General features: G+C 37.8%; 5 protein-coding genes across 8 annotated transcripts; 2 read left to right on the top strand and 3 right to left on the bottom strand.

Moving 5' to 3' along the window:
* Window positions 1-463: 463 nt before the first annotated feature.
* LOC131009165 (ubiquitin-conjugating enzyme E2 36-like) lies at window positions 464-10,880 on the bottom strand. 2 transcript variants are annotated; one of them, XM_057936395.1, is made up of 9 exons: window positions 10,674-10,831; window positions 10,553-10,580; window positions 9,570-9,656; window positions 9,393-9,451; window positions 9,156-9,197; window positions 8,982-9,055; window positions 8,782-8,879; window positions 8,610-8,681; window positions 464-773 (listed from the first exon to the last, which is right to left on the bottom strand). In XM_057936395.1, exons 1-8 carry the CDS (start codon window positions 10,707-10,709, stop codon window positions 8,644-8,646), a joined length of 462 nt encoding a protein of 153 aa, XP_057792378.1. In that variant the 5' UTR covers window positions 10,710-10,831; the 3' UTR covers window positions 464-773; window positions 8,610-8,643. The 2 variants fall into 2 exon arrangements, with proteins under 2 accessions (XP_057792378.1, XP_057792377.1); XM_057936394.1 differs by lacking the exon at window positions 464-773 and having other exon boundaries at window positions 8,417-8,681; window positions 10,674-10,880.
* LOC131009163 (ketol-acid reductoisomerase, chloroplastic) lies at window positions 2,929-6,780 on the top strand. Its single transcript, XM_057936391.1, has 10 exons — window positions 2,929-3,358; window positions 3,854-3,946; window positions 4,185-4,250; window positions 4,354-4,494; window positions 4,774-5,001; window positions 5,116-5,233; window positions 5,309-5,448; window positions 5,589-5,756; window positions 5,848-6,003; window positions 6,229-6,780. The coding sequence occupies exons 1-10, from the start codon at window positions 3,083-3,085 to the stop codon at window positions 6,595-6,597; spliced, it is 1,755 nt and encodes a 584-aa protein (XP_057792374.1). The 5' UTR covers window positions 2,929-3,082; the 3' UTR covers window positions 6,598-6,780.
* Window positions 10,881-11,643: 763 nt separating the features above from the next.
* On the bottom strand, window positions 11,644-16,339 carry LOC131009164 (bifunctional riboflavin kinase/FMN phosphatase-like). Of its 2 annotated transcripts, XM_057936393.1 has the most exons (10): window positions 15,997-16,339; window positions 15,734-15,920; window positions 15,212-15,342; window positions 14,313-14,382; window positions 13,952-14,017; window positions 13,188-13,342; window positions 13,021-13,098; window positions 12,692-12,825; window positions 12,223-12,315; window positions 11,644-11,890 (listed from the first exon to the last, which is right to left on the bottom strand). In XM_057936393.1, the coding sequence occupies exons 1-10, from the start codon at window positions 16,073-16,075 to the stop codon at window positions 11,789-11,791; spliced, it is 1,095 nt and encodes a 364-aa protein (XP_057792376.1). In that variant the 5' UTR covers window positions 16,076-16,339; the 3' UTR covers window positions 11,644-11,788. The 2 variants fall into 2 exon arrangements, with proteins under 2 accessions (XP_057792376.1, XP_057792375.1); XM_057936392.1 differs by having other exon boundaries at window positions 11,644-12,315; window positions 15,997-16,335.
* A 1,255-nt stretch (window positions 16,340-17,594) lies between these two features.
* LOC131009162 (14-3-3 protein 9) lies at window positions 17,595-21,411 on the bottom strand. Of its 2 annotated transcripts, XM_057936390.1 has the most exons (7): window positions 21,097-21,411; window positions 20,069-20,375; window positions 19,896-19,983; window positions 19,331-19,440; window positions 19,094-19,242; window positions 17,953-18,011; window positions 17,595-17,850 (listed from the first exon to the last, which is right to left on the bottom strand). In XM_057936390.1, the coding sequence occupies exons 1-7, from the start codon at window positions 21,167-21,169 to the stop codon at window positions 17,848-17,850; spliced, it is 789 nt and encodes a 262-aa protein (XP_057792373.1). In that variant the 5' UTR covers window positions 21,170-21,411; the 3' UTR covers window positions 17,595-17,847. The 2 variants fall into 2 exon arrangements, with proteins under 2 accessions (XP_057792373.1, XP_057792372.1); XM_057936389.1 differs by having other exon boundaries at window positions 17,595-18,011; window positions 21,097-21,394.
* A 533-nt stretch (window positions 21,412-21,944) lies between these two features.
* LOC131009161 (protein CONSERVED ONLY IN THE GREEN LINEAGE 160, chloroplastic) lies at window positions 21,945-24,953 on the top strand. The gene is made up of 9 exons (XM_057936388.1): window positions 21,945-22,360; window positions 23,030-23,079; window positions 23,171-23,246; window positions 23,332-23,427; window positions 23,552-23,632; window positions 23,732-23,823; window positions 24,186-24,278; window positions 24,428-24,496; window positions 24,577-24,953. The coding sequence occupies exons 1-9, from the start codon at window positions 22,043-22,045 to the stop codon at window positions 24,713-24,715; spliced, it is 1,014 nt and encodes a 337-aa protein (XP_057792371.1). The 5' UTR covers window positions 21,945-22,042; the 3' UTR covers window positions 24,716-24,953.
* Window positions 24,954-25,110: the final 157 nt, after the last annotated feature.

The following is a 25,110-nucleotide window of genomic DNA, read 5'->3' as shown; positions in this document are numbered from 1 at the left end:
AGCTCGAGCTCGCGAATATGGCATCGAGTCGAGCTCGAGCTCAAAAAAATCAAGCTCGGCCGAGTCGAGCTCGAGCTCGAGCTTTATGAAAACAACCGAGTTCGAGTCTAAGCAGAGCAATACTCGACTCGACTCGGCTCATTTACACCCCTATTAGTGACTAGTCTGATACGGAGATTAATAAATTAAAGACCATTTAGACTAGGATAAGATAGTTTAGAAAAATGACGATGAGAGAAAATTGTAATTTATATTAATGTGTTTTTATATTATATTTCATGTTATTGTATTTTTAAATTTTAGTATATAATATTGGTGAAACAAAAAAATATCATAACCCATAATCGAGAAAAATAGACGGAAATTAAACCTGAAGCCCCCAAAATCATCGGAAAAGTAGAAAGCTAAACTGAAGAACTTGTAAAACATTTCATCTTTTGGTTATCATTTTCATTCTGATCGTTACTGCGAGAAGAAGGGGTATTTATAAAGATTACATGAACAGGGGTAATTTGGACCTTTTAAGTCCTCACGTACTCTACATGTACAAAAGTGAATAGCTATCATTATCCGAAGTTCATCATTTACTAACTAACTTGCAGCCTTTCAATTGGAAGGTACAGCTCTCGTCTGCGTAAGTGTGTATACTAGCAGTGCAGCGTGAAGTTTGACTTCCTTGGCTTGGCCGGGTAGTGGGAATAGGACCCTCCTTCTGCCTGTGCAGGTAAACTCCCCACCAAGCGATTGAAAGCTCTTAATCCCAGTTGATGTGCCTACGCAAGTGGATATTACTATAAGAGCATCCACTGTGGTAGTTTTTTTTTGAGGTAGTTGCTGAGTTGGATTAGGTAGTGCCATAGTGGGATATCAATTTTCGGGTAGAGGTAGAACAAGAGGTAGCAAATTTGCTACCTTGGTAGCAATATTGAAATGGGCCCCACTATTAATTCACCCCACGCGCGATTATGAAGAAACAGCCTCCAGGACGCACAGTTGGAGCGCGTGCAATGCACGCGCCTGGAATTGATTTCTTGCGTGGCCCACCCCTCCCCCTCCTTTTCTTTTCTCAATTTCTTCCGTTTTCTGTTCTTTTTTTTTGTTTTCACTTGTATTTTTTTTTCATTTCTTTGCTATATACTGTATATACATCATCAATTTTAGCATAATTATATCAATTTTAAAATTATATTTTACTATTTTAATAAATCAATTTATTCATAAAATTATATTGGTTTTATTAAAGTAAAATATAATATAAATTTAAATACATAAAAGTAAGTAATAATGATAGTGGAGTCCATGAATAGTTAAAAATGAGGTACTGCTATAATGGAAAAAATATGAGGTGGTTGAAAAAGGAGGTAGTTGTTGAGTTGGCACACATGTAGCACCATTATGGGGTAGCACCATAGTGGATGCTCTAACAATAATAATAATCCCTCCGTCCCACTCCAATAGGCTTATTTTCCTTTTTGAGTAAAAAAATTATATTTCATTGGTGTGGACCACACCACTTTATTACTCCCTCCGTCCCGTTATTAATGGCTCGTTTCTTTTCGGCACGGGTATTAAGGAGAGTTGTATTAGGAGAAGGAGAGTTGTATTAGGAGAAAAATTGCAAGGCCCACACATGAGTTAATTGATTTAAGTTAATAAACCAACACACTTCTGTTGCCGACATTGTTCACTACCGACCAGTCGGCGCCGGCGCTGGCGCCGCGTTCCCTTCGCCTCGTCTCCCTCTACTCTCCATATACCATCATTCAAACAACCAACAAATGTATTTCCCCCAAATCCAATAGTGTAATGAAATTCAAGAAATTTAAGAAATCTCCATCTGCAATTAAAACCCTAGGCCTAAAATCGTGGTTGCATTCCTCTGCGGCGGGAGGCGGCCGCTGCATCGGCGAGAGGTCGTCGCCCCCTACCTAGTCTATTCTTTCAAGATTTGGAGAGGAAAGAACCGCGTCGCCGCGCCCTCGCCTTCGCCTCGTCTTCCTCAGCACCGACGACACAACAGATCTGCCCTCACCTTCGTCTCTTTTTCTTCAGCACCCTAGGCTTCAAATCGCGGTCGCATTCTGCAACAATATTCAAAATCTCAAACTTCCATGGCCAACAAACTTCAAAAACTCCAGATCCCACAAATTCAACATACCTCGCAAAAAGCGACCATGGGAAGAAAGGCTGCGAGAGATAGACGAGCCCTAATTTCTGGCGAGGTGGAGACGGGCGAGGGAGATGACGGAGGTCACCGGACTTCGAGTAAAGAGAGGGGCGGAGGCTACAAGATATATGCAGTCACCGGACTTCGAGTAAAGATAGGGGCTAAGGTAGCGGCGACGGCGAGGCTGGGAGCGCGGAGGCGAGGCTGGAGGGTGGAGGCAGCGAGAGGGAGAGACCGAAGTGGGAGAGAGAGAGAGAGAGAGGGAGAGGGAAATTGCGTGTTTTATTAGGCTTTTAATTAGGGATTTCATTAACATTAAACACTCCCTTATTTTTTCTAAAAAAGGAAACGTACCATCAATAACGGGACAACTCAAAAAGGAAAACGTGCCATTAATAACGGGACGGAGGGAGTATTACTTTTCTACTAAAAAGTAAATTTTTTTAATCTTCATACCCAAAAGAAATGAGCCTATTGGAGTAGGACGGAGGGAGTAATAATAAGAGAATGTCCAGTACTGATGAGTATTTGACTCCTCATCAAATATATTTTAAATATTGTATATATTTATGTTAATTTAAATTGCGGCTGACTCTATTTAAATGTAGCCTTGGAGATGGTCTTACTTATAATTCTAAAGTCTCTACCTTAATAGTAGGTGGGGCCCGGGGGGCGTTACCGGTCAATTATAATTAAGAGTGCACTATTAATATCATGAAAATTACTAGTAATATAAAATGCTAAAATAAATAAAATGAGAAAATGAGATCCACCCACTCCAATTTCCACTATATAACGACACAACAGTGTCTACTCAGCAGCATTAACACCCTAAACCCTATCTCTCTCATCTGAGCTCTGTAGCGCACATTTTTCCTCTCACTCTCCCTTCACGCACTCGAAAAGCCACCAACCATGGCGGCGGCCGCTCCCACCTCCTTCTCCACCGCCTCCGCCTCCACCAGAGCTCTCAATCCTCCTCCCACAGCTCCAGCTGCGTCCCTGGGCTTCCTGTCCACCTCCTCCCCTTCTCTCAAGGCGCTCCGCTCCGCCGCATGCTCCAGAGCCGCGTCCGGCTCCGCCGCGGCGGCTCGCATGGTGTCGGTTCCCGCCATCAAGCTTCCGGAGTCGCTCGATTTCCAGACCTCCGTCTTCAACAAGGAGAAGGTCAACCTCGCCGGTCACGATGAGGTATATTTGATGTTATTTGTGAAATGTATGTGTTTGATGACTCTGTGCGTGTCGGTGGAAATTGATTGTTTTTCGTTTGATTTAATTGACATTTTTGTGGGGGAATATTGCTTCGATTTTTTGTATTTGCAGCTAAAAGACGAGGTTTTATGCTGTCATTTAGGGTTTTAAATAAATGAATGTAAGGCTCTTTGATACTAGCTGTATAGATGAAGATCTGCTGCTATTTTTGTTGATATGTTGTATATATTTTAAGTTTGACACCATATACGGGTATTGAGAGCTAAAAGTTGCAGATTTGAGCATGTGGCGGGATAGCTTGCACTCTGAAATACGACATTATTTAATTTGTAGAGTTTATAAAACGTGAGAAATTTACTTTTTCCAATAAATAACGAGCTGATGTCCTAACCTGTTTGAATTAAGCTTTTAGTGATGTTATGGTCATTTAGAGTTTATTTTGTGTAATTAATGATGTTGTTGTATTATATGCAGTACATTGTGAGAGGAGGAAGGAATCTATTCAAGTTGTTGCCAGATGCATTCAAGGGCATCAAGCAGATTGGGGTGATTGGTTGGGGCTCGCAGGTACTTTATAATCGTACTTGAGAATGTTGGTGTTTATTGAGATATTTTGTCTCATCCAACATCTGGTGTATATTTAGTTGTCTCATTTGGGCATTTCAGAAATTTGCTTTTGTTACTCTTGTTTCAAGAAGTTTGGATCTGCTCTTGCTGGATATTGCTGTAGTACAAGCAATATGCATGTTAATTAACTTTCGTTTTTCTTGTTGTTGTGATAAGTGAAGTCTTGTTTTTTGTGCAGGGACCTGCTCAAGCTCAGAACTTGAGGGATTCTCTTGCTGAAGTAAATTCTGATATTGTTGTTAAGGTAATCTTTTTTGTCTTATCCTAAGTCAATCTCATAATGTGGAAGAGATTTTTAATTGTCTTGTATGGAGTGAATGATTTATTTTATGTTTACATCCGTGCAGGTTGGTTTGAGAAAGGGTTCTCGTTCATTTGCTGAGGCCCGTGCTGCTGGGTTTACAGAGGAAAGTGGGACGCTTGGAGACATATGGGAAACTGTATCCAGCAGTGATTTGGTGCTGCTCTTGATATCAGATTCAGCTCAGGTAAGAGTTGCCTTGTACCTTTATTGAGGCCACTGGTTGCATCCCATTGTATGTGCTGTATGTAACTTCAGTCTCTCTGATACATCTCGTGGAGCTTTGAATAGTATAGCTGGTGTAGAAACAGATTCTGGCAGGAGTTACTGATGAAATCTTTTTTCTGAGTCTCGGGTGGCATTGTTATGATGTGTTTAAACGATCAATTATGTTGTTTGCATTATGTGTTGCAACTTCAAATCTTTTTGTTGGTGATTTCTTTTTTCTAATGCATTCACGTTGCAGGCGGATAATTATGAAAAAGTGTTCTCACACATGAAGCCAAATAGCATCCTTGGACTCTCCCATGGGTTCCTGTTGGGACATCTGCAGTCAGTGGGTCTTGACTTTCCAAAGAACATTAGTGTGATAGCTGTGTGTCCCAAGGGGATGGGGCCGTCTGTGAGAAGGTTATATGTGCAAGGGAAAGAAATCAACGGTGCTGGTATTAATTCAAGTTTTGCTGTCCACCAGGTATGCATTTTGTCTACGCATCTTTAAATGTTGGTATATCCAGTGGCTTGATTTATGTCTATAGGTAACTCTCTGTCATTATGTTAATGTTTGATGGTTTCTCCTTTTCTGAAGGATGTTGATGGGCGAGCTACTGATGTTGCCCTTGGATGGTCAGTGGCCCTTGGTTCACCTTTCACTTTTGCCACTACTTTGGAGCAGGAATATAAAAGTGATATCTTTGGGGAACGAGGTAAGTGTATGTCTCCAGCCTGAGGTTATTTGCCATGTTGGCTTGGAATATGCTAAATCACTTTTCAATCATTAGGAATATTGCTTGGTGCTGTGCATGGTGTTGTGGAATGCTTATTCAGAAGGTACACTGAAAATGGGATGAGTGAGGATCTTGCTTACAAGAACACCGTTGAGAGCATTACAGGGACGATATCAAAGACCATATCAACTAAGGTTAGTCTAAGGGAAAATTGGTTTTTCCATCATAGTCACCCTTACATATTCTGGCTCAAGATGCATTAGGAGAGCTAGTGTAGTTTGTTCTTTTAATCACTCTTTCTTATCTACTAGTTTGATTTCCAAAATTGTTACAGGGTATGCTAGCGGTCTATAATGCCTTAGATGCACAAGGCAAAAAGGACTTTGAGACAGCGTATAGTGCTTCGTATTATCCCTGCATGGACATTCTGTATGAGTGCTACGAAGATGTGGCCAGTGGCAGTGAGATCAGGAGTGTTGTCTTGGCTGGCCGTCGATTTTATGTATGTTTACCAGCGACTCATGTTGATGAGATCAGTAGCCACCTTACCTATTTATCTGACCAATATTTATCTTTCTGCTTTACTCCTTCAGGAGAAGGAAGGGCTGCCTGCCTTCCCTATGGGTAAAATCGATCAGACCAGGATGTGGAAAGTTGGTGAGCGCGTGAGAGCCCAACGCCCAGCAGGTGACTTGGGACCTCTGTATCCTTTCACAGCAGGAGTCTTTGTGGCATTGATGATGGCCCAGGTGCGTTTGTCTCTTTCTCGTCTCACATTCATTTCCTCATTGTATATGAAGCCTAGTAGCGAACCATCATCTTGAGAAAAAGATTCAAATATACAGCACGCTTAATATACAGAAGCGAAATCTCTGATGGTTCTGTAAATTTGTCCTGTTAAATGTTTTGACTAAAAAAGATGGTGCTTATAATCTAACTTTATGTTCTTAAATTTGCTTTTGAGCAAAACTCAGATTGAGATTTTGAGGAAGAAGGGACACTCTTACTCTGAGATCATAAACGAGAGCGTGATCGAGTCTGTGGACTCGTTGAATCCTTTCATGCACGCCCGCGGCGTTTCATTCATGGTCGACAACTGCTCGACAACAGCACGGTTGGGATCAAGGAAATGGGCCCCGAGATTCGATTACATCCTCACCCAGCAGGCACTTGTAGCAGTGGACAATGGCTCCGCGATCAACCAGGACCTCTTGAGCAACTTCCTGTCGGATCCCGTGCACGGCGCCATCGAAGTATGCGCCCAGCTGAGGCCCACCGTCGACATCTCAGTGCCCGCAGACGCAGATTTCGTCCGCCCGGAGCTGCGACAATCCGGCAACTGAAGATATCGGGAGTCTTCATCCTTCTCTACTCAGTTTGAGCTGAGCTTTTAGATATCAAGAAATGTCTGAGTGCTGCAGCCAGTAGGCTGCTATCGTTGAACCTAGGAACCTCTTTATCTTATGTATGTTTTGTGACGGTATCGCATAAGTTTGGTAATAATATCATGGTGTTTGGTGCTCTAATTCCCTATAATTTAGTTGGATAGCCAAGTGAAAGATTGATTTTACTTGACATTTTCCTAGGCAAGAAATGGGAGGTTGCAGGAATCTCAATATTCAACTGTGGGTGGGAACAAAGAGATAGCTACTTCATTTTTTCAATACTAAAATAAACTCTATAGTCTATAGATAAATAAACACTATAGTCTATAGATAAGTAGCAGATTTGTTTGCACAAACATCAGTCGTTTAAGTTTGTAACATACATCATCTCCGGATTAATTTAACATGTTTTAATGTGAATCAACTCTTTAGTTGACCTGATTAGTAGTACTCACTCAAAAGTATTTATAAGGATTAAGAAAAAAGTGTGGAGTCATGTTAAAGAAAAAAAATGATAATTTTTACAAATATAAAAAATGATAAAAGTAACATTTTTGAGCGGACGAAAGAAATATAATTTTTTTAAAATAAATTAACAATATTAAATAAAAAAATTTAAAGGTCGTGCTACAAAAAACTCGAACGCAAAACCTTTAGCCTTAAACTACCTCTTGGCTAACACACAGAAGGAATACAATTTAGTACTCCCTCCATCCCACTTCAAATGATGCAATTTCTGTTTTGGATCGTCCCACTTCAAATTACCTAATCCAAATTTAAAAATAAAATTAAGCATTTAACATTATTGTCCCACCATCACTTTGCGCTTTTATTACATATTTCTTAATCTTCGTGTCTATTTTTTTTTTTTTTTTTGGGTCATTTGAAGCGAGACAGAAGGAAATACTTGATTAGGTAAATTGTAGTGACATCGTTGGGGAAATACTTGGTCATTTGGGCCATTTAACATTATTGTCCCACCATCCATAATTTCCTTTGCAGTCACCACCAAGGCACCAACCTCTAGACTCTCTCTCTCTCTCTCTCTCATGATATTACCACGTTGAGTTTTTGACTCTTGCATACATATACTGATCCACTTCAAATTGCCTCTCTTCCAAGACATGGAAACCACAGGAGGAATCAAGCTCTGCAATGCGATTGAAAAATACTTTATCTCAAAGATTTGTGTGGTTTTATAGTTCAAACAACCAGCAAATCGAGATGGATTTTTCCGACAAATGGGAGAGAGGAGAGCTGATGATGAATTCATCAAGGCAAAAAGATGGGTGATGCAGACAAGGCTTTGATTGCTCTGAGGAATCACAGCGATGCCGAAGAAGGGAAAGAATCAACGCCCATTTGGCTACTCTTAGAACCCTGACTCCTGGAACTACCAAGATTTCTTTCAAGGCCCGATTGAATTTCTCAAGCTTTTCGTTCTTTTCTCGATAAGTTCTACGCATCAGAGGAGTTCTCACCAAGAAATAGCTCGAGCAAGAGGCGAAGAGTGCCATCGTTCTTCGCCTCTTCGAGCTCGTCCTCGGGTTTATTTTGATGGGAATGAATTGAATTCATGCATGGTGGCATATGGCTTTCCATGCATATTTCTAGTTTGTTTGTTCTAAAGGGGTGTGCAATGGCATGTCATATGCCTTCCTTCTTTGACTCTTTCTTTCCGAATTCTACAATCGAAATAATCAATACTTTGTTGCTTCCTTTTCCAACATTGCGGATATTTAGTATTGGGTTTATTGCCTATAAATTGTCTGAGAACTTTCACAAAACTCTAATTTTGCACACAAACTTTAATATTTAACGTGATAATTACTGAACTATTGATTTAATTAGACCTATATATCAAACAATATAATTATACTATTTATAGAGAATATAGAGAAGATGCCTAGCCTTTTTCCTACTATAGTGCTATATAGTACAAGTATATAAGAAAAACCTTAAGCCCTCACCAGAATGCGTAGCATTTTTTTCCTACTATACATCTCATGCACCGGTTGCATACAAGCGTGTCCACTCCTTTGCTGAAAGGAAAAAAGAAATGATCGCGCTCAGTTAATAGACTAACACGAAACTCGCCATCAGGGAGTCGTTCGAGCCATTGATGGATGAGCTAAATTATACCTGTTTCGACAGCTTCACTTTCATTAGCCTTCCAATGTTTGGCAACGTTCTCAGAAAGTGGATCGTCGGGATTTGGGGCACTAATGAGTGCTTGTATGCTGTATGAAATGAAAAATAGGTATGGTTAGCATCAAAGTGAGGAGCTTCTTGTTACTGGCTCGAATGCAGAACTTCCACGAGTGTCTACGAGCATAATTCACCTCAGCAATACAGTTCGTATCTGGAGGGCTGGACTCCATTTATCTTTCAGAATATCCAGGCAAATCCTACCAAGCTGCATAGATAAGGTCATTTACAACCCACCAACAAATTGTTTTAAAAGGTGTAACAAATTAAACAAAGCAGCATCACAAAAAATAAAATTTAACACTTGCCTTGTCAATGTTAGGATGATATATTTTTGTAAGAAAGCGCACCTGTTGAAAATAGCAACAACCGTTTAAATGACAAAACTCGGAGCATAAAAGGCTTACATAAAATTCATAGCTGTTCCACAATTCAAAACGTTATCATACAGAACCAGACCGAAAAAACCAAACTAGCAGTGCATTTGAGCAGCAGTGGATGCTTGAAGACTTGAAGTAGTTGATGGCACAGAATATGAAAATTACCTTTGGAGGTGCCATAGGATATTCTTCAGGTAGAAACAATTCGAGCTTGAATACACCTCCTTTAACAAATACAAGGGATGGAAAGTTTAGGATTTGAAACAATGAATATGTATATAACATTCCTTGTTTTATAACAAAAAAAATATCATGTGTAGAAACCAAAACGAGATATATCACCTTCATATGGAGATTGGGCAGGACCGAGTATAATTACATTGAAATAGCGCATGTTCTCTTCCGAAGGCAAAGCACTAATTCCAGGAGCTATTTGAACATAACAAAATAATTAAAATAAGAAAGGAATTGCAGTCACTGAAGACAAAAACTTATCAAACTAAATATCAACTATCCATATTATCTATTCAAGGAAAAGCATAAGTTTGCAAGTTACATTTCATACTCGATTTTCAACAAGAACTTTCACAGAGATGCGTAAACGAAACATTAAACCACACTATTCTAACTGAAGAGTTGCTCTATTCCGAATTTCCTGTTCAACATATTATGACTCCCCAAGCTTTAGCTACCAATAGAGATATTATAACCATAACCAATGCAGCATGATAGAGTGAATATGAAAATAAAACATATAACGCCGATTCTTTCTTATTCTCACAAACATCGAACACCTTGAGCCTGATAAAACTAAGAAAAATTCATACTGATGAGACAATTTTTCACGAACAGCCTCAGGACGGAGACAATTTTTCACGAACAGCCTCAGGACGAATTCAGTACAAGTATACTCATATCATATTTGCCAAATTCTAAGAGTCTAAACACTCTAATCCAATTCCAAATCCAAATCCAAATCATGATTAAGCTAAAAAAAATTGTAGTAATAATCACTGAGACTCGATCAATAAAATTTTGGCGGAAAAAAATGAAATTCAAAAGAAGAAGAAGAAGAAGAAGAAGAAAAACGCAACAAAAATCATATTGACAACTAAAATAGCTGAATTCGACCTAAACTCGAGCGGCGGTATCACAGAACCAGAAATATCAAATAAATATTGTTGCTACTTGCTAGCTGTTAAGATGACATCGATATACAAACAAAATGGAAATATAATTATATAAAAAGTCTAGAGAGACACACAGAGTTGCCAGAAACTCAGAAACAGAATCCTGAGATGAAAAGAAGGAAGAGAGAGGTAGACCTGGTTCATCTAGGAGCCGCTGTGTTTCCTGCAACCAGAATTTTTTTTAAAAAAAATCTAATATTTTCACAGGATAAATTAGATTAGACATCGAAGAGATTATGCAAAAAGAGAAATAAACCTTGATGATTCGTCTTGGTAAATTGCAGCTCGCCATTTGAGTTGATTTTCCGATCTTCAGTTGCAGGAATTGGTGAGGCGGAGCGGAATCATGAGTCACTATTATAGGAGCTTAGCTTTTATAGTTGAAAAATATTTTTCCTGTTTTAAATATTCGTGGCTTCGCCACGTCGTCGCATGAGTCATGAGAGACAATTTATGGAATTTTACTTTGAATTTTCATAATCTATAGAGGCACTATTATAGAAGGAGCTTTGCTTATTATGTTTTTATTAAATATCTACTTATATTAGTGTGTCATAATATATTATATATTTATATTCATAAGAAATATTTTATGATGCATAATCACTTTTATCTAAGTTTCGGAGGATATTTAAAAGAAGAATTTAAAATCACAATTCCGAAAAATTGAAGACATAATAGCGAAATATAGTTAAAATAAAAATATAAGAATATTAGTTTATTATGAATGATATGCTATATGTATTTACCTTAAATTCTTTATTATATACATATATTTTGACTATAATACCTCATAAATTCTTATTGAAATATTAGCTCTATAAATTAAAAATCAAAGGACAATTTGTTCATTTCTTCATTTATTTGAAGTTAAAGGCCAAATGAATATATAAAAATTAAATTTTTATGTAATTTATAGAATTAATAATGTCAAACAATTTTTGAAACATTGGAATAAAAATAAATATATGAAAATGTCAAATTACCTTTCTTGGCAAACGAGGTACGAGGGAAAAATGCTAATAAAATCACTACGTAAAAGTGTACGAGACCATATTGTTTGTAGTGTAAAATTATTATCAAAAATAGAAACTGACCAATATTAATGTAACATCCCAAAAAAGAAAAAACAGTCCAACAATAGTAGGAGTGGGACGGAGGGAGTAGAATACATTAGAAAATAGAGACATCAAACTCCTATACAATTAACATGAGATGAACAACACTTCCAAATGATTTGATCCATTTTATTTCAAACAAAAAACATGTTCTACAGGTAGGAAGTTAAAGAAAATAGACAAAATCCACCAAAAAACAGAGTGTGATTCTTGACACAATAACTAAAGCTTGTAGTTTGTGTATCATCTTTCTTCAAGATTCAAATATTTGATGGGAAAATGCAGGCAAATTTAAAGCAGCATCAGCTGTCACTTTGTCTTCATCAACTATCTCTGGGCTATTCAACATATTCCCCTGCATCATTTACCACACATAACAAATGAGAGAAAAATAATGAAAATATTGGCATAAAGATTAAGCTTTTCAATGAAATTTGTGAATGCATTGACAAAGAAAAGACACATATATAATTATATACTGGAATTCAGACAGCCATTGAGCATAATATAGAACCATGCTGAGAAAAAGTATATTCAAAATGCATATATGAAGCAAGGCAGCAGAAATTTATTATGGGAGTGTGACACTGACAATTGACCAAGATTATAACACCACATTATTTCAAATGAATCATAGAATTTCTGGTTCTGAATTCGAAGACATTGACAAGTAAGTTTCTTTTTTACCAGACTGCATGTTCTCCGTAGGTAGCCCACGAGCAGCAACTGCATCTTGTTATCATGATGTTCAACGTGATTTCCATCGAGCAGACATGGTTGCTGTGTGAAAAGAAGTCACGGGGAGAAGCTATTAGAGGTAAACCATTTAAGCAAAACTGAAGGTCAAGCATAGTATTTGAATATTGTGAAGTGGTTCGAAATTCATGAACTAGTAAGATCAACTTGGAAAACCGAAAGAGGCATGTTCGAATATATCAACAGAATTTGGATCCCAACTTCAAAATCTTGACCAAGATCAGATCAAAAGCATCTTCACTTATAGCAGAATGTGCGAAGACCAAATCAAATATATTGACAAAATAAAACTATGAAGAAGGAATATATTCATGGTGAAGATCTGACAAAGAACATGCATCTAGTCCGAGCACTAGCTAGCTTTACATATTTAAAAGTGTGCTACAAAAACGATACTCACAATTGTTCTCTCAGGACCACAGCAACCAAGCTTCCAGCCGATGCTGATTACAGCCTTCAAGACCTGCCCATCCAATTTGGCCCAGCCAATGTACAGTCCCCATATTTGACTCGGAAGGTCAGACAATGCGTTATCTGGATCACCATTCCACTTTTTTCAAATGTTTATTCCATACGAGAACACATAACATATGTTAAACAGAACAACAAACAGCAAGTTATAGAAAACAAGTTATCATGGAATAAATTGAATGTTTTGAGAAGAGAATGCATTGAATTAGCACTGTGCAGCAATAAAATACGACGCCTAAATGAGGTTGCATGTTCAACCTGAGTATGCCTGGAAAAGCCCATTGCGAAGGACACCCGTCAGAAGAATAGGTTCAGTAGGCAAAGCATTACCAACCCCTGCAATCATCAAATAAAAATGTGATGCATCTACTCGAGCAAGGGATGAAAACAGACGTAGTGTATTTGATTAATGCAGGAGACAGTACAATCATCAAACTGGGGAAGACCCCAATGTTCTGGCTGAAACTCTAGGAGTGAGTGCAGTATTGAATCAGCAATGGAATATGAATCAGATTCATTTTCGAGTGATGGCACGGCTACGACCTTCATTTTAGCAGCCTTTCCTGCTTTGACACCGACACTGTTGAAGACAAGACGTGGGAAGAATTACATCTTCTAGTAGAGAAAAAAATATGATGCGGCAACAAACTTAAGTGAATTCTGGCAAAAAACATAATGTGGAGATTAGCTGGTAAAATCCAAGATTTTCAGGTAGGATAGGAATAAGGCAAGGACCATACCAAGTGAGGAAACATATCAAATACTCATATATACACAATTAGCATATTGCATAAGTTTCAATACAATGCAAACTTATACACACACACAATAATAGCTAAAAAGTGAAATCTCTGTTTAGCGACTCTTACACAGATTGGATCCAGAAATTACCAACCATCTAGGAAAAGGAATGACGAGAGAGATCCTTAAGTAGTCCATAAGTTACCAAAGAAGTAGAAAACCAAAAAAGATGGAGCAAGAAATGGAAGAAATATCTAATTAGCTAGTAATATATCAGACAAGGAGAATTAGAACATGCTAGACTGCAGAATATAGTTGAATCTCATAAGGGAGAGTTAGTATAGAGCATTTCTGAAAAGCATTGTTCTTTCAAACTTGAATGCAAGGTCAGGTAATACTTGAGATGGCTGCTACTCTTCATGTTACTTATGATGAATGGTAAACTTACATGGAGTCTTCGATCACAAGACAGCATGAAGGATCCACTTCCATTCTCTTTGCAGCTTCCAGAAATCTGTGCAATATTGAATATATATTGGCAGGTAGAGAACCATATTTAACAAACTACAATGCTATTATACTCGTAAAAGATTCTACAGTTACAGTTACTTTAGAAGGAAGTTAATTCCATCTCCTCATCTAGAAATTAATGATTGGAGAAATAATTCCAAAGAAAAGAAAATGTAGAGAGAGAGAGAGACATTAAGCATGATAAAAATCATATACATTGTACAACCATACACGGATAAAAATAAAGCAAAAGTTTAAAAAAAAAAATGTTTCATAAATAAATGCAAAATGTGTCTTACAAGTCTGGAGCAGGCTTCCCTGATTTCACCTCGTCACTTCCGAGAATTACTTTGAAGTTATCTTTCCAACCTACAAACAAAAAGTATTATTTGAAAGGCATTATGGCATTAAGATTTCCAAGGTTTAGCCAAGGGTTAGCTCAGGACCCCACTACTCGTCGTATTTGGTTTGGTATTGCTACCGCACATGACTTCGAAAGTCATGATGATATTACTGAGGAACGTCTTTATCAGAATATTTTTGCTTCCCACTTTGGTCAATTAGCAATAATTTTTCTGTGGACTTCCGGAAATCTGTTTCATGTAGCTTGGCAAGGAAATTTTGAATCATGGGTACAAGACCCTTTACACGTAAGACCTATTGCTCATGCAATTTGGGATCCTCATTTTGGTCAACCGGCCGTGGAGGCTTTTACTAGAGGGGGTGCTTTTGGCCCAGTGAATATCGCGTATTCGGGTGTTTATCAGTGGTGGTAAAGATACTTATGCAGAAACTGACCAAGCATCTCCCCACCTAAAAAATAAAAGGTCAAAAAAAAGTTTGAAATGACTATCTGTTGATGGGGTTAGACGAGGCGGGACTGCATATATTCTCCAAAATAAACAAAAGACGCAATCTCACTAGAGAGACCCACAACAACCAACAATGAAGTCTTAACCGGTGTATAACATAAAAGAAGAAAGAAAAACCATATAAGAGCAATATGTGTTCTGATTCATAGGGAATTAGTTTTAAATAAACTGCTTCACTTTTGTTATTTCATTCAATAATGGCATGTAGAATTGTAACAACTTGCAATTCTGAATGCTAGAACACAGCAATGACCATGATAGAGTTGTGCATCATGAACAATGATTTGGCAGATACAATAAGAAAGGGAAAAGAATCCCGCTATTACCATCATGGTGAGATATTTTCCCATCGATATTCTTCCTCAAAGAATTTGAGGCGAGTGCAAATGGTACCCCGTGCTCGTGGAGATGTCTCATGAGACGGTTGGCACCGGGAAGTGGTTTGGCCAGTAGCCACCTATACGGAACAGATCACAAGATAATAGCAAGATATCTACGTAATGTTCTCCACAGACAAGGTAAAGAGAATAACAATACATCAAATGAAGTCACAGACTGCGATTCTACCAACGAGCATAGACCCTTATACGACCCTCAAACTACGCATTGGAGCAACAAAACTTATAAGAATTGCAGAGCTTCTCCTATATATATATTGAACTGATACTTCCACACCAACTATTAGAGAAACCACAAACTCGTATGCTGCTTTCACATGTGCCATTGAGTATGTATGAAATTAGCTAAAACAACCAATAAAGACGAGATTTTTAGTATCGATGATCGAATAGAATCCTCAAATCTAACTCCAAGCAAATATTATGTGTAAAATTGAATATGAAACTCACGTTCCCTGGTACATTGGCAAGATTTCCTTGACATATTCCTCCGTGGTTAGTGGAAGATCATAGTCACTCACAATTGTAAGACATGATTCCTTGAAAGTCATGCCCAATCTCTTCTTCTCCTTCTCATTGTCCTGCACCTTCCCGTATTTCGCCAGGAAATTCTTCAATACATTCTTCGTAACATCCTCTGACAACACGCGAAACAGGAAAATCCGTCAGAATACATTGGCAAATCGAGAAAAAGCGGCAACAAATTAATACACCTGTGTTCAAAAGGGTGCCGTCCAAATCGAATATGACGGCGGAAATCTGAGGATTGGGGGCGGAATTCTCGGAGCCCATCGGCTATGAATGCGGATTGCTGATGGTGTAACGTGATTGAATGGGAGAGTTGTGATTGAAATAGAGAGGGATAGATTCTCATTGCAAGAGGGGTTTATGGGTAGATGAATCTGAATGTGAAGAGCTTTGTTGGGCTATGGAACTTGAAAGTATTCCAAGTGAATAAGGGAACTGTAGGCGGAGGATTGTTCGAGGCATATGCCTCGAACAACTCTTCTTGACTTTCCCAAAATAGAAGCTTCTTTTGCTTCGTTACAAATAGTACTATCAAATATTCACGTCTCTATTTCCCTATTTAATTACATGCATTGAGATTGTCTTCCCAAACTAAAAAAAAATTGTCTACCAAATTGCAACTTCTAAAAATAATCTTTTGTTTTACAATTATGAGATGGGATTAGGAATAGGACTAGTTAGGAGTAACAAATTCGTATATGTTGTTATAGTTATCTTTCGTTTAGGAATGATTGAATCATATACTTCGTCCTACTCCAATAGACTCACTTCTTTTGGGTATGGAGATTAAGAAAACTTACTTTTTTTTAGTAGAAAAGTGGTAGTAAAGTGGTATGATCCACACCAATTAAGTACAGTTTTTTACCTAAAAATGAAAATGAGCCTATTATAATGGAACATCCCAAAAAAGAAAATGAGCCTATTGGAGTGGGACGAAGGGAGTACCATTTATCTCGTATAATACTATTTTTAGTCACATCACATGCAATTGGTGAAACCTATTTAACTAAAATAGTGAAAAATATCATTTATATTTTAATATGTACATGTACATATATATATTATAATTAAAATAGAGGATAATTTTATATTAAAATCGATTACTTTTAAATAAAAAAAAAATATGTGTATATCTACATAAACTATTAAAGATTAAAAAGAAAATCTATTGATTGATACTAAATTAGGTTGCTTAATTAATTCAAATACAGAAAATTTTTAAGCAAAATAATTATTACTATTATTGATGACATTAATCAAGTTTTGACAAAAAATTTCTGGAAAATTAATTTAGCTTTCATATAGATACATAGATATATACATTACGAGAAGCAAGCGACATATAACTAGCCAACTTTCACTAAGCTTCAACGGTTAAGTTCACGAGCTTCACTCAGTTTTATCCCAGATTCGATTAAGAGCTCGTGTTACAAATCATAATTTAATCCTTGTAGTAATTTTAACATATGCTTACACAATATTAAAAAAACTCACTTTTACCATTATTATTTACTTAAAATTAATCATTTTATTCGTTTAGGGTAGGGTCATGAACAAAGCTCAAAACTATCAATACCTGATTCAAATAATCAACGAACTCATTCGCTGCTGCAAACATTGCGTATCATCGCTGATGAAAATATAAAGCCAAATTGATTCATAACAACAATTTAATTCAAAAATGCCAAATGTCTAACTACTTGCTCATTTATTGTTATGGTCAGAGTCAGAAAAATGTGCCGAAATATGCAGGAAAATATTCAAATGAGAAGCAGTCGTCAAATTTGGTTTTTTGGTGTAGACGAAATTAATAAGATGTTGAGTAATTCAAACAAACAAATCTAGGCTAAGGTAGTCACTAAAATTAAACCACCTATACGCCACATCAAATCCACATCAATAAACCATAAGCCAACATCAATCACAACCACTGAACAAAACAACGATAAACAAACACAAGAGCAAAGTATCTACTTTGACCCCAAACAAACATCTCCTCAACAAATCACCAATCTGTCCTCGCGCATGGAGCAGTTTCACTGCAATGTACGGCAAAAAAGAGGGCGGTCGGGACTCTGGTGAACTGTCAATCTGTAAAGAACTAGATTTGCGAAGTGAAAGGAGACGGTGGAAAAACTTACCTCGGCAACTGCACCTTCGCCTCCAACCTTGGTGGCAGCATCCAGCTTTTGTCCTTCATCTGCAAGCAACAGATAAAAAGATTACATACTTTCAGATGCGCGACAAAGAATCTTGGAGGGTGGGTGCCCTAAGGTTCTATGATAATTTCCACACTGCCACAAACAAGTGGCAGGCAACATGAGGTTGTCGCATCTGGGAAGGTTCTACTTTTTAATATATGATGAAAGAATATGCTTTGAGAAGGGTTTATCCTTAGGAGATGATGCATGAGATAAGAACGTAGATTCTTTATCTTATGACTCATAAATTCCTCATCATTAATGATGCACTAGAAATATTATGTAAATATCACAGCAGCACATCTTAAAGCCTAAAATGGCCAACCTCATTATATACTGACTGGCTGTATCTCTATCCTCAGCAGGGCATGGAGGAGATTCATAGTATTCAGATAAGAAAAGTACAGATATTGTTTGTGAATTTGGTTATGGGGAACACAAGTCACTGCCCATAACCCAATCAAACAAGGTCAATTTGCTCCATGTAGGATGCCCTATAGTTAATTCTCATAGAATGAGAAGAAGCTTTCTTTAGTTTTTAGTAGGTAGTATGAATAGAATCAACATGTTATGATGGGCTCACAAATAATTGAAAATAACAACATCAATCATCATATACAAGTATTTTCTTGCAGCATGGGGCAAACAAATAATTCTTTGCTTAGACATCACAAAGTCTTGCCCGACCAGCATGGCACATAACAGTAACTCATATTGCTTGCATTTAAATTTATGGTAAAAGAAAACATTTCCTAACATATGCAATGTTAACACCAAACATTCAGATGTAAATTTTTCAGAAGTTTCTAAGTTACTCTAATAAAAGCAGACTGGATCTTAGTATAACTTTGTCTTTGCCCATTAAAATTTAACAAAAATCTATAACCTCTACAGGAACAACAATAGAGAAGATGATGAAAAACTCCCAAGTAAAAATTATAATCATGTCAATGATCAAAATGGTAACAATGTGATAGCAACAGCAATAATTGCACTGATAACTGCAGGGTTGGGGTTGGGGTGGGGGGAGCTAGGTCACTGAAACTTTGATTTTCACTATTTCTAATGGCTATCAAGTTACCTGCATCTTCTGGAATGTCAGAGGTCCACAGTGTGAGGTTGTCCCTAAGCAGTTGCAGAATTAAGGTGCTATCCTTGTATGATTCTTCGTTCAAGGTATCAAGCTCAGAGATAGCTTCATCAAAAGCTTGCTTTGCAAGATGGCATGCCCTAGAACATATAAATAAGGCAGTTGAGATTGATTTTAAAGTGATCAAATATAATTTTTAGAATCAACAGTACTGCAGAGAAGACAGACCTTTCAGGGGAATTCAAAATTTCATAGTAGAACACTGAAAAATTCAAAGCCAACCCCAAGCGAATAGGATGTGTTGGAGGTAGCTCTGTCTCAGCAGAACTGGTTGCCAACTTTAACCAAAGTTCAAAGAAGAATAATAAGCACAAAACAAAACTAAAATAGGTAGGTTATTATGCCTGTAGAGTCAGTATCAAAATTACAGCTCAAAATTGTTTCCAGAGTACAGGAGATTGTTTGAATTTGTTTTAATGCAAAGAGATATTTGTCTCTTAAATATAGATTAAGATTTAAGAAACTGTTCGAACAACAGGTAATTTTCATTATTGTTTATTGCAAAGAATATCTTCTTCAGATGCAGATTAAAATCCAGTTTAATATCACATATCCAGATTAACCATTGTTATATAAATTCTTAGATCATACTATTTAAATAGAAACATCACCTATAACAAACAAGAAGCAGCAAGCCTTATGAATTCCTATCCCTTCTTTGAGAGGGGTGGGCTTGGGTGAAAACTTATCATTATGCATGAATTGCAAATTGATAAAGACATCTGATTAATACCTCATATGCTTTAAGTGACTGATCAGCAACATCTTTCCTGTCATTACCTGCCTTAAATTCAGCCAGATACCTATAGTAATCCCCTTTCCTGAGAAGGTGAAAGAAATTCAAGTTAGCAGCAAATGGAAAAATCAGAAACCAATATTTGGTCAAGTAAGACAGTAACTTCTTACATCTTATAGTAAAACACAGTTGATTCACCAGCCGTGCACGAAGGAATAAGATGCTCATCAATGACGGTCATGATATCATTACAAATATTAGTGAGCTCTAACTCAACCTTCTGGCGGTACTCCTTGATCCGCTTAGCATTCTGCTCATTTCCTCTTGACTCTTCCTTTTGCTCAATTGATGACAAGATTCTCCACGACGCTCTTCTAGACCCAATCACATTCTTGTACCCTACAGATAGCAAGTTCCTCTCTTCTATTGTTAGCTCCACATCCATTTTAGCGACCTTTTTCATTGATTCCACCATTTCTGCAAAATTACACAAAGTTTTTGAATCAACAGCCAAATTACTACGTTTCTTTCTGTTCAATCAAAACAATAATGTAAAACAGAATCTTACTAGATCGGGATTATCAATACCCGAATTAGTAGAACAGAACAGGTAAAACATTTTCCAATTATTAACAAAAGCTTGCCAATTAGCAATGCAAAGAGTAAAGTTAAAGAGAAATATCATACAAGTAATATACTATCTACGTCACAAACTCCAAGGAAAATTTTCCGCTCAGCATGTTTTTCTCCCATAAAACTATCTAGATTGCTACTGAGCAATCTACGTCCGCAAATGGACCAAATGAGAAAACCGTGTCACAGACAAGCGACAGATCTTAACTGAACAATAGAGTTAAATGTAAAAATTCTTTACAAACATAAGTTGAGAGTTGAAACCCCTAAAATCGAAGAAAAACACAATTCCAAAAGAGAGCGGAGAAAGTTCAGTAAACAATATTCCACGAAATTACTATCTTTAGAAAGCATTTAAGCAGAAGTTTCAATCTCCCTGCTTCAAACAGAGCTGTAGCAACATCAAGCACCTTAATCAAACGAGCAGAAACCAAGAGCTTACTACTTCACGCTCCCTAAATCTAGCACGAAGTTAAACAGAACACAAGCAGAGACGAGATCGATATACATGCTACACCAAATCAGACATACAAAACAAATTTAGTTGGTGGGGGGAAGGGTTTACCATCGTATCGCTCTGCTTGCTCGGCGAGTTTAGCGGTGTAAACAGCGGTTTCGCGATCTGAAGAGGAAGCCATCGCCGATCCAAAGGGACTCAATCTCTCTCTCTCTCTAGGTTTTCGACAGCTGCCGACTCGCCAACGATTTCCACGGCAGCAAAGGGGGGAAAAAGGAGTAGAGTGGAGAGAGAGAAAAGTAGTTGAAAAATATTCAGAAAATGATTGATTGTCTGACCGGCTATTCTCCTGTGATTTCCCTCCAGTTCCCTACGGTTTCTACTGAAGTCCGCTACTTGGAATTTGGAAACGTCAACCCCTACACATTATAGCGATTTAGTTAAACCTAAATAAATAAAAAAGTTTGAGAAAAATTGTATTTCTACTCGTACTATTGACTATTTAAAGAAAAAGTATTGATTATATATGTAAAAACTAGTAGTAATATAATAATTTCCAATAATTTGTTATAATTGATCAACATGGATAATTTGTAATACTATAACTTTATAAAATGGTACCCCTTCCGTCTACAAAAAAAATTATCATCTTATCGATAGCACTAATTTTAATAAAATTTGAATATAATGATTAATGGAGTAATGATCTCATTTTAAATGGGAATAAGATTGTGAATTTAGTTACTCATAGTCTCATATTCAAATTATAGCAAGCATCTTTTCATTTATTGCAATTGATCACCTCCAAGTTCGATTTTCGAATCGACGAAATACTAAAAAAAGAAAAATCAAGTTTTTTTTTTTTTTACTTGACTTAAAAAAAAAATCAAGTTATTTCACAATTCATATCATTAAAAAGAAAAGAAAATATATATGTAGTATATATCAATTTTCACTTTATTTATGGAAAATGAGTCGAACACCAAAGCCATCTCGAAACCAAACAACACAATTGTTGAGATATTTGCTATCCCAACACACAGAGTGAGAATCAATGGCGGCAGTTCGTTGCTGCCTCTCAGTGACCTCCGCCGCCGTTCCCAGCTCCCAGGACTCCCCACCGTCACAAGCAGCGGCCACATCGAAGCCGCCGACCAAGATCATACTGCCGAACAAGAAGGCGGAGAAATGGTCGACTGGGGTGGCCCCTGGGGAATACGGCGGCCCACCCACCACCACCAAGCTCCGGAAATACTGGGGCGGAGAGAAAGACCCTCTCGCCTCCGATGATTACTTGTGGAACAAAGATTTCATGGATAGCATGAAGAAGTTCATTCAAGACCCCGATCATGTTTCGCCTGCATCTGCTAAGGTTTAATTTTACCTTCTTCTTTTTACCAATTACTCCACTCCCCTTTTCTTTTTGTTGTTCTTTTCTGTTGGTTGGGTGTTAGATTTTCTGCAATTGAGTCATTCCTTGCGATTCTTGGGGTTGAGAGTGTGAGAATGTGGCACAAGTTTGTATATTTAGATAGTAGGGGACTCCTAATGTGTGTTTGTCTGAGAGAGCGAGAGAGAATTGGCACAAGTTTGTATCTTTAGCTTGTAGGGGACTCCTAATATGTGTGCGTGTGTGTGTGTGTGTGAGAGAGAGAGAGAGAGAGAGAATTGGCACTAGTTTGTATCTTAAGCCTTGTAGGGGACTCCTAGTATGTGTGTGTGTGTGTGTGTGTGTGTGTGGAGAGAGAGAGAGAGAGAGAGAGAGAGAGAGAGAGAGAGAGAGAGTATGGCACAAGATTGAATCTTTAGATAGTAGTGGACTCGTGGTGTTTGTTACTGTTTGTTGATGGTTCGATTGAATGAAGTAGTGGTCTCTTTTTTCTTGTGTGTGTGTGTGCCCTTTTTCCTATTTAACTCACAAGCTGATTGTAATGTTGTTGTGCAGGTTCTACGATATAAATTTAAACCAAAGCTTTGTGTTATTCTTGTTGGTGTAATAAGCTATAGTATATTAATGTAGTTTGGATCTCTTTCTTCATAGGAGGAGCCTTCGGGATTCCTTAGCCTGAATAGAGTCATGAGCTTGGACAAGTATGCAGATATTGTCTTTCATAATCTACCTTTTTAGGCAAGGCGCTTTGGTGCTTGTACCATATAACGATTCGGGGATCTGTCTGTGCAGTTTGGAAGTCGACTTGAGTAAAGAACTAGCAGCTCCTTCCGCGTCACTAGTGGAAGAGCAAGTTGAGGAGGAACAAGTACCATTTCGACCTCTCTTTGGTTATGTATCTTGTAATCTCGTGTTTTTTCCTTGCATACCCGTCTCATTGACATGATGTTCAGACTGTTAGCACTGCTGGTAGGAGATGGAGACCAGCTCCAACACGTCGTGAGCTAGACAAGTGGGATCGAGCTGCCAAAGCTGCAACTGGAGGCAGTGTATGTCATATAACTTCTAAAACGCGTAAAAGCATACAATTTTGATAGATGTGTGACAGAATTTGTACATTCTTTGAGCAATGCTATTTTCTGGTATATGCATACTCTTCTCCTTTTCCTACAGGATGTCATGTTTCGGGAATCAAGACGCCCCAGAGGAGATCCTGTAGTTTTGGCTGCTCAGTCGAGGGAACAATATTATAAGGTGCTTATCTATAAAATAAACGACGCTCTTCTGTATCCTTAAATCCAGCCCGTTGCAGTACTTTGAATTTTACAACTTGTGAATCTTTTTTCTTTTCAGTTGAAAAACAAATTGCAAATACTCACTGTGGGAATCGGTGGCATTGGCTTGCTTTCAGCCTATTTCACATATTCTCCAGAAATTGCGGCAAGGTACCTAAAATGCTGTCGTGTAGGCATTTCATAAAGTTATCTTTAATTTGCTATTGCTTATACCTGCGTCTCTTTATGGATGTTTCATGTTCCAAATATACTGCTCGAGAGCAACGGGTTGGAGCTAGACTAATTTAGATCGGGGTTTAGATAACAGATATTGAACATCAGAGCTATCATCTAGTCTACTACAACTAGGGATGGTTGCAAAACGAAATTGAATACATACTTTTTTATATTTTGAATATGATTTCTTCTTGTCTGGTGTGGGATTTACAATCTCACTACAAACGTTTATCCTCTTTACTTAGTATTTTACAAGTAACTACCGACATGAATTCTTGTATCACAAACTGTTTCAGCTACGGTGCTGGCTTGCTCGGTGCTTTGGCATACATGCGGATGCTTGGTAACAGTATCGATTCCATGGCCGATGGAGCAAGAGGGGTGATCAAGTATGTTTTCCGTCCTTTTTTCTTTTTCCTCGAGCATTAAAAGTTCTTAGATGGTGGCCTACATAATGTGTGTGTTAAGTTGCCATTGTCGTTGCTCGTGCATTTGCTGCTTCTTTGGTCTTTGTTCATTTCGGAACTTCTCATTTCAGGGGAGCTATGGGGCAGCCAAGGCTGTTGGTTCCTGTTGTCTTGGTGATGGTATTTAATCGATGGAACGGGTAAGGCCTTTTCACTGCTCGGTCGAGCTGCTTCCCCCAACTCTTAGCTCCCATATCTCTCATGTTGTTTTCATCCACAGGATTTTGGTACCCGATTATGGATTCTTTCCCCTTGAATTGATCCCGATGCTGGTCGGGTTCTTCACCTACAAGATCGCCACTTTTATGCAGGCGATAGAGGAGGCCGTGAACGTTGCTGCCGGAAATACCGAAGCTTAATTCAGCCTACAATGCAGATAGTGATGAAAAGATTGTAGATGTTGATATGCATACTTGTATTTCATGTTACCATTTTTCTCTTCCCAGATTGTGTAAATGAAATCATGTTGGATCATTTGCTGCAAAGTAATGTTACATCTTATGTTTCTTGAGGGCTATATTTCCCGATCACAAATAGGGCTGTAAATGAAAATGATTATTCGAGATTTGATTCGAAAAAAGTTCGTTCAAAGTTCAATTTGATAGTAAACAAGTTAAACTCGAGCTTAATTTTGAGCTCGGTAATTTTATCGATCCGAGTTCAAGCCTGATAGCACTCGACTTGCTGAGCTCGCAAATATGTTCGAATTCGATTATTTGCGAGCCTGTTCACGAACCTTCAATCGAGTTAATGC

Source organism: Salvia miltiorrhiza, chromosome 2, assembly GCF_028751815.1.
Source record: "Salvia miltiorrhiza cultivar Shanhuang (shh) chromosome 2, IMPLAD_Smil_shh, whole genome shotgun sequence".
Lineage (NCBI taxonomy): Eukaryota > Viridiplantae > Streptophyta > Magnoliopsida > Lamiales > Lamiaceae > Salvia > Salvia miltiorrhiza.
Note: the sequence above shows the minus strand (reverse complement) of the source record. Positions and strands in the feature narration are given on the sequence as shown.